We start from the raw sequence: 8,756 nt of genomic DNA, 5'->3' as shown, positions 1-8,756 counted from the left end.
CAGCTTAGTGAGACACTCATTCCTCAGCAGCTGTGAAGAAAGGAACTGTAACCCCTGCAGTACCTGATCAGCTCTGACTGCAGTAGTCCTTTCCACAGCTCCCACCATCACTGACATCTGCAAACCTAACTCAGATAATAATTACAAATGTAATGCTTTGCTCAAGTGCTGACTTCCCTTTCAACAGTTTGCAAAAAAGATAGTTTAAATAGAGAGGCTACTTCTGTTACAATTGTTCCCAAAGTTTCAGTCCCACAGTTTCTGTTGTTATATTATTGCTTCACCCCAATCACTTACATCCTTATTCCTTCTCCCTTAAACTGTAATCCCTTCATTGCGAGACTCTGTCCTCTCTGAACAGTGTGCACTCTCCACTAAAATTTTTGGCCACTTTACTATTATGCAACTGTTTTCACCTCTGATTCTAATATGGAAGTCTTAAAACAGCAAGCATAAAATGGCCATGAATTCTCTGTGTTCACAGGTTGTGAGCCTGCTTTGCTGTTCAATATGGAACACTGGATATACAGGAAAGGAAAGGAACAAAGTATTTTACAAGAGATCACCAACAGTATCATACATTTAATAAATGAACTGGGTTCCATACACCAGAACAGAACAGTGTGTACATAATGAAGTGGAAAGTAAAAACACTACCTTTTTTGCTAGTTATTTTTTTCCCTACAGTACACCAAGTTATGCAATATATTTATAGGTTAATTCCAAAATGTTTTACACATCTAAATGTTGCATTCCCTTGCATTAAAAAAAAATTACATATTAATTACTCGGGAAAGTTTCTGAATTCTGTTTAGCAGCAAATCTCCTTTCTTGATGGTTTCTTGGTACTGCCAATTCTTGCTATCAGGCCTAGGAATCACGGGGGGAAAAAAGGGGGTTAGAACTAAGAATATTATTTATAACAAAACATTAAACATTTCTGTAGTAATTGCCATCAAACTACACAAAATTCAAAAACAACCTCTAGGAATTCTTACATACCTGTTAGTTTCTACAATCTCATTTACTTTGTCTATTTTGCAGTGCAATCGTCCAGCTGCAATAAATCTGGAAAGCTCCCTAAATAAAGGAAAAAAGTTGGTTAAATCCTGTTTCACCAGGGACTTTCAGACCTAAGAACACTGAACTGCTGTTACACCACACTGCATTTCTGAAGCAACAGCCTATGGATCTTCATAAGGCATCTTACACATCCTCATCTTATTAAGGCTTGGACATTGCACCCAAAAATATGTATTTTAATGACCTGAACATAAAACCTCTTAGCTCTTTCTTGTCAGGCCAAAGTGTTGTACTTGGGTTAGTGAAACTTATCACTGAACTCTGTAACAACTACTCTTCAAATCCAAAAGCATATCCAAAGGTAATGCAGTGTGGCTATTTGGAATTTATCCTGAGGTAAACATCTTCATGCCAGTCAATTAATTAGGAAAGTATCTCAACAATATAAATTTTTTAAAATACTTTTTAAAATTTCATTATTCTTGTTTCATTAAATTAATGGTGATCTACAGCACTGATGGCACAAGAAAATATTCCTAACTCAACTGTATGATAAGTTGCAACTCATAATAAATTACTTGAAAGCATAAGAATTAGTATGACTTTAAAAAAATTTACTCTTGAATGAAATGGCATTTGGTTTCTCTTGAAGTACTTATTAATTTCTGAATATTTCAAGCAGTTTCATATTTCTGTAAGTTTTCTGTGTTAGAAATCTGAAACAAGAATAACTCTTGTGAAGACATTTGAAATAATGTACTTCCTGTACACAGAGAAAATGTCAGTTTCTTACTTCATTCACCATTTACATTTTACATTTTTTTCATTCACCATTCACAGTTCTTACTGATCTAAATCTGTTGGTTTTATTCTAGAAAAGAATTTCAAATTGGGACTGCAGGGTATGTTAGAGTTAAGTGACAAACATCAGATCCCATCCACGTAACAGAAACCAAGCAAAATGAAAGAGGGAGACTGGCAGAGTACAAAAAATGTGCAGATCCTCAAAGTGGGAACAGCTCAGTTTTTGCATAGCAGTGAACTAAGCTATCTCAAATCTAAAGCTTCACAGCACATGGAGATCGATAAATACAGCAATATAAAGAACAAAGTAATTAATAAACACCAGCTTCTCACACTCTTCCACAGAAACATTAACTTGGCATATTTAGAACACAAGTGAACAAAGACAATTACTCATAACGAGATTACCATCAATATTTAAAAGGTATAAAAGGAGATCTCTCTGAACTGAAAAAGCCAAAGAACTTACTGATCTATGAATTCTACACTGACTCCAAAGGCTTCTGCCATGTACCCTAACGTCAAGGACCGGTAGGACTCGAGGAGCTGGCTGTAGGCGTGGATTCTCATTTCCCGTACGTAGTATCGGTAGTGAGGTGCAAACAGCCAGTCTTTCTTCATCTCTTGCTCTACAATAGCTGCCAAGAAAGAAAAAAAAAAAAAAGAGCAAAATAAAAGTCAGTAATTTCTACGAAATGTCAAGTACCAGTTACAAAAATAAAAGACATGGCGCCAGTTAATAAGTAATAGGCGTGACCATAGCTACATTTTATTCTTGCACTCCTCAAGATTTGAAAGAGAGTCTGCACCAAAGAGAAGTAAATTTATGTAATCTGTATCAGTTCTGGAACCAGGAGCAGTAAGAACATGCAAACAATATTGTGGCAGAGCTAATGGGAGCCTGTAATCAACACAGCATCTTTCTTTCAGTGGGGGAGGGACCACCTCGCTGAAAGCAAGAGCTGCAGGCGCAGCCTGGAGCTGGGCAGCAAGCACAACTTGGTATGTAACTTCTTCAAGAAACATTGTTACCCATACCTGTATAAGGACACGGCATTCATTTGCTGCTACTAGCTCTTAAATTAGTTGCATGGATTTCCAGTAACTGAAGTGATTGTTTTTCCCTGACAGGTTCTTGCTTTGGGATGAGGCTGGCAATAGGAAGATACTGCCCTTTAACTCAGTCTCATCAGGCCTAGTCTTCCACAAAAACAAGGGTTCTTCCTTGCTTTTTCTAAATATCTTATTTTCTCATATTCTAAATCTCACAGAAGAAAAACAAGCAGTCCAAGAACTGGCAAGAATGAGGGTTTTCTGAAAACTCTTCTTTGGTATCACCCTTTGACACAGAAAGCTTTCAAATCTTTCCTGATCTGGCTCTTCATGTAAGATGGTGTTTCATAGCCATTTTCAAAGTGCTTTTTCACCTAATCGGATGTGACCTTTCACAAGGCTCATTGGATGAGAAGTTTGTCTTTCTTTGTTTGAAAAATCAAAGCAGAAAATTTTAGGTCACTGTTAAAAAAATCTCTATAGTTTGCTTTTTCTGCACATAGCTCTAGTTCTAGACTGTAGCTACTTCACAAAAGTAGTGCATGATCTGAAACAAATACCTGGAACACCTGGAACAGTGTTGTGGGACACAACCCAGCCTTACCTAGCGACTGGAAAAAGGCTGCATAACGACATTCGTAAAGAGAGAAGAGATACTGCCGTACAGCTGGCAAGCTGTGCAAGGCTTCCAGGATCTCTGCTCCTTTAATCACCTGAAAGCAAACACACATCTTTAACCACCATCCCTTTCAGCCTCCAGATGAACAGGTTAAGGAAAGACTCTGTCAGTCTGCACCAGTGTTTCCACGTGCTCTCCTTACCTTCTCTCTCAGGTCAGGCCTGTCCAGGGCAATCATGCTGACATAGACAGTGTATGTTACAAAGGTTTTGTAATCCATCAGTTCATAGGATGTAAATGTGGAAACTGTATCAAGGAAGAGCTCTGCTGCTTGTTTAAAGTCTCGAATGGCTACACAGTAAAGGCCCTGGTACACCTTGAGACGGTTTCTTCTGTCCCAGTCTCCTCCTTCTTCTATTAGACTTAAAATAGAAAAAAGAATATTTACTTATGTAAATGTGTCATGTAATAAGTTATCTGAAAGAAGTACAAATCAACTGATACCATGAGATTAGAGAAAGAATAACTTGGTTTATGTACACCTGTTGGTGTAGGAAAGTGGCTTCCTTGAGACAGGAGAGGCCAGAGGCTTTTACACAGCACAAGTTTCAGCTGAACGGAAAAGTTTACAGCCTCTTCAGCTATGACAACAGTCCCTCTGCATGTGCAGGTAAATATTACTGTCAGCCTGGACTGTGGCAACAGATTTCCACTGCCTTTGCTGCTAAAATCAAAGCTGTCCAACCAGCAGCATAGAAAAAAAGATACAAGTTGCCACTTTTTAAGAATCAGCACAAAACTGGCATGGCTGTAAAAAGGGCAGGGATGACACAAAACTGCTGAGAAGGCAACACAAGGAACAAGGGAAGTAGGAACCTCCTCTGCCTAGGCATCTCATGGCAGCAACAGAGAGACTGAACCACAGCTTTCTTTCTACAGGAACTGCTGAGGTTCAAAACACTGGGAGCACAGAGACACTGTAGCTACCAACGGGAACATGGGAAGGACAGTGGCACCAAAACACACCATGCTGCTCTTGCTTCTAGAGGAAAATCTCCCTCTTTACAGAGTCAGAGTCACTGGGAGCAGCTGGACTTAGCTGGCAGAGGCACAGTCCAGTCATACACAAAGTAGGAGTGGGAGCTGGGCTACAAATACAAATTGAGCCAGCAGCTAGAAAACAGCTACCACAAAATCTTAATCTTTCTCTTCCCCCCATAAAAAAATCCAGGAGTTGGAAGTGCTCTAAAATAAAGTAACATCCACCATCACTCTGATTCTCATTCACAAGCAGTCCCAGTCATTTCTGGACAAAAAGGTATTTATCTTCTATTTCTTTTGTTCCAGCTTGTTTCAAAAGTGCTTTAGTGCACTCAGACACCCCAAGCAGTACCTTTTTGCCTTTTCAATGTTCCGTGTGATGAGGTCATTGTCCATATAAAACAAGCCAATCCTTAGCAGATAGAACACGATATCCAGGCGATGTCCCAGGGCCACAGTTTTGTCATAAGTCTTACGGAATGCAGTCAGAGCTCCCTCCTGGCAAAACAGTATTTGCTACTGTAAGAATGTTAAAAGCACCCAGAACATTCACAAAATACCTGTTGTAAGAACGTGTGTTGTGTCCCACTGGTAGTTGTGATTTTCACATTATGCATTCTGAATAATCTTATCTAAATTTAAATCAAGCTAGAAAAGCTGTTCCTCAGTTATTTTTCAAAGCTAAAGACTATGAAAATTTACTCTGTAACTTGAAATTCAGCTGCACAATCTAAATAGTTTGGAAAGGTCTAAAGGTGCAAGGAAAGTGAATAATGGTATCTGTAAACTTTTCCCCTTGTCAAGAAAAAAAGCTGTTTTCTTTCAAGGACTGTTTTTTTCTAGATAATTTATAATTCACTAAGACCCTCCCCTATCTGCCACCCATGTGTGAGCTGTGCCAGAGAGAAAATGTTCTGCAAGTCCCCCAGCGCTCACCGGGACCTGCCCAGCTAACAGGGCTCCCATGCAGTGTTTTCTACGAATCCATAAATCCTCTGCTGTCACCAACCTTGTCCCCAATCCTGCACAGGTACTCAGCCTTGGCCATCATCGCATCCCGGATTTCGCTCTCCCCCAAGATCTTTTCCGCATCCTCTAATTCGTTGTCAAGACGTTTCAGTTCCTCCTCATTGGCTTTCTTCATTTTGTTCAGCAGATCTGTGTCCATCTGCCACTCAAGAGACTTGCACAGGGCTTCATAGTATGGAGCCATGTCTGAAAGAGAAGCAGGAAGGGTTCTGCTGCTCATTGCTGCAACGAGAGTGTTTGTTCCTAAAAGGACAACATGAGTGTCAACACCAGAGATGTCCCTTCTATGACCAGATACCTGCTGCATCCAGACACAGCACAGCCACTGTTTCTGCAGGCCTTGCCCCTCATGCTTCCTTTTTCATCACTGCTCCCATTCGCACTTTCCCTACCTTGCACTGGGTGGCCTCACCTCGAGTTCTGGGGGCACTTTTGGGCACCACAATACCAGAAGGTTATTAAGCTGCTAGAGGGCATCCCAAGGAGGGACATGAAGATAATGAAGGGTCTGGAGAGGATGTATAAGGAGCAGCTGAGCTCACATGATGTATTCAGCCTAGAACAGAGAACACTGAGGGGAGACCTCAAAGCTGTCTAAAATTTCCTCATGAGACAAAGTTGAAGGTCAGGTGCTGATCTCTGCTCCCTGAAAACCAGTGACAGGACCTGAGTAAACAGCACGGAGCAGTGTCAGCGGAGGTTTTGGTTGGATATCAGAAGACTCTTCTTCTGAAGGGTGGTCAGGCACTGAACAGGCTCCCCAGGACAGAACTCATGGAGCACTCGGACAGCGCTCTCAGGCACAGTGGTACTGTTGGAGTGCCCTGTCTTGGACTTTGATGAGCCTTATGGGTCCCTTCCAGCTCAGGCTGTTCTGTGATCCTCTTTATCCCACTGTGAGCACAGTAGCCCGTGGTGCCCAGCTCACAGCTCTTACAGCCCCAGCACGATATAAGTGTGCTCGGAGCTGGGGACAGGGCACGGCACAGGTACGTCCGACCCTCGCCCTGCCCCGCTGCTCTCGGGCTGTCCATGCCCAGGGGAGTCAGTCCCGGGGGCAGAGCGATGCCGAACTGCGGGGGGACGTGTACACAAGCCCCTGCCCGGGGATCGACGACCACAGGAAGTCACACGGCAGCTCCACAGACAGGCGGTCGGAGCGGGGCCGGCGAACAGACAGACAGACTCCCACACACACACACAGAGCCTCCCCCAGGCCCCACTCACTGTGCAGCCGCACCGCCGCCATCAGCTCGTCGCGCGCGGCGGGGTCGGGCGCGCGGGGCCGCAGGCTGAGCAGGAAGCGGAGCTGGGCGATGCGGAGGTCGGGGTTCTTGGGCAGCCCCTCTTCCTCCAGGTTCTCCAGCGGCATGGCAGCGGCGGGACGGGGGCCGCGGGGCCGGGGCTCGGCGGGACGGGCGGCTCGGGGCAGCGGGAGGGCGGCGCGGCGAAGTGACTCAGCCGCGACGGGCGGAAGTGGCCGCGCGTTTCCGCCGCGCGGCGCCCCCTGGCGGAGCGGAGGACCCCGGCGGGCGGCGCGGGCGCGGGGCGGCCCCTGGCGGTGGCGGGGGCGGGCCTGGCCACAGGAGATACAAACACAGAAACGGCAAAAACATCACCGTCACGGCCGCGGGCTGCCCGGGGGAAGTGGCCGCCCCATCCCTGGAAGTGTCCAGGATGGAAGGGGCTCCTGATCGAGTGGATGGTGTTCCTTCCCATGGCAGGGGGTTGGAACTAGGTGATGTTCAGGATCCCCTTCCAACCAAAAGCATTTGATGATTCTGTGATCCCAGAGCGCATGGTACAGGGGTGTGTTCAGACAGTTCTGCAATATTTCAACTGAGTGATTTCTAGTTTCTGCGCAGCCTCTCCGGACAATCTGTTCCTGTGCACAGGAAAGTTTTTCCTCATCTTCAGGTGGAATTTCCTGTTCATCACTTTGTGCCCATTGTTACTTGCCCTATTGCTTGGCACCACCGGGCAGAGCCTGGCTTCTCTGCTTGGCACACACCCACAGACATTGATGAGGTCCCCTCTCAGTTGTCTCTTCTCAAGGCTGAGCAAGGGCTTGTCTGGTGTTTGAGCATAGGGGAAGGACACAGACCTGAAGGGATCTCAGGAAAGAGTGGGTTTGTAGCCTTTGTAGTTTCAGAAAGGGGCTTGAATGTGTTACACCAGAGCTTGTGACTCAAAATAAGTAGAAGGCAAATAAAGGGGGCTCTAAACAGCTCTGGTTGCAGTTGTATTTCATCCAGGATGGTGGGGAAGTCATACCTGACTCTGGCCTGTGTTCATCTACTTCTCATTTTGCTTTTCTTGCTTATTAAATATATTTGATTTTGCCTTTCCTGAGCTCACACAGCAAACTGCCCGTGCTAGAGTGTGCTCCCTCCCTTGGGAATGTCAAGTGGAGAGGGTGGCAGAAGGGCTGGGTGGTCCCCACGTGTCACCCCACCCCACTGGCCCTGGTCCTGCCCCATTCTCCCTCCTTACCACAGATTGTCTGTGCCATTTGTTACAGATGGGACATTGCCTGTGCCTGCATAGCCCTGTGGGTGGAGTCCCTGAGGTTCATCCCCAGCTGATACCTGAAGTCAAACCCTTTTTTTATCTTTACGACTCTCTATCAGCCACTGTATTCTCATGGAAGTTGGCAGTAAGATAAAAGCATAATTGGTGCTTTTGGAGTGGAACACAGCCAGGTGGTTCAGCAGGCACAGGGTGCTTGGCTTCTGTGAAGGGCATTTTTGGGTGCCCAGGGCTGTACTGTGGGATGCAGGATCCCACCCAGACTCCTGGAGCACCCTTGCTGAATAGCTGAGCTCCTCCAGACACATTTGGGTGCCATTTGTTAGAATTGGGGTTTAAGTACAACGCTTTTGGCTGGTGCCTCTATTTTGGAGTTGTGCTTTGGATCTGGGTGATGGGAGAAACAGTTCCCTCAACTGTTTTGGCGCTGTGTATTCCCAAGATTGGCTTCTGTATATTGGGCATGAATTATTTAGGAGATCGCTGGAAGAAACAGTTGCCTGCTGTTTTTTTGATAAGTGTTAGTATTTTTTACGCTGATTCTGACTTCCCCCCCACCTCTTCATTTATCGGCTTGTAGTTATAGTATTTTAGAATGAAATAAAGAAGAAACTGTGTTTTAAGTTGGGCAGTTCCTTTGTTTCTTTAAGAGCAGACA

The 8,756-nt window shown here is 44.9% G+C and overlaps 1 protein-coding gene across 2 annotated transcripts; it reads right to left on the bottom strand.

Moving 5' to 3' along the window:
- Positions 1 to 562: 562 nt before the first annotated feature.
- Positions 563 to 6,996, bottom strand: PSMD6 (proteasome 26S subunit, non-ATPase 6). 2 transcript variants are annotated; one of them, XM_062500806.1, is made up of 8 exons: positions 6,797 to 6,996; positions 5,550 to 5,755; positions 4,893 to 5,038; positions 3,702 to 3,921; positions 3,485 to 3,593; positions 2,297 to 2,465; positions 1,003 to 1,080; positions 563 to 870 (listed from the first exon to the last, which is right to left on the bottom strand). In XM_062500806.1, the coding sequence occupies exons 1-8, from the start codon at positions 6,939 to 6,941 to the stop codon at positions 774 to 776; spliced, it is 1,170 nt and encodes a 389-aa protein (XP_062356790.1). In that variant the 5' UTR covers positions 6,942 to 6,996; the 3' UTR covers positions 563 to 773. The 2 variants fall into 2 exon arrangements, with proteins under 2 accessions (XP_062356790.1, XP_062356791.1); XM_062500807.1 differs by having other exon boundaries at positions 5,550 to 5,757; positions 6,916 to 6,979.
- Positions 6,997 to 8,756: the final 1,760 nt, after the last annotated feature.

This window comes from Cinclus cinclus, chromosome 12, assembly GCF_963662255.1.
Source record: "Cinclus cinclus chromosome 12, bCinCin1.1, whole genome shotgun sequence".
Classification (NCBI taxonomy): Eukaryota; Metazoa; Chordata; class Aves; order Passeriformes; family Cinclidae; genus Cinclus; species Cinclus cinclus.
Note: the sequence above shows the minus strand (reverse complement) of the source record. Positions and strands in the feature narration are given on the sequence as shown.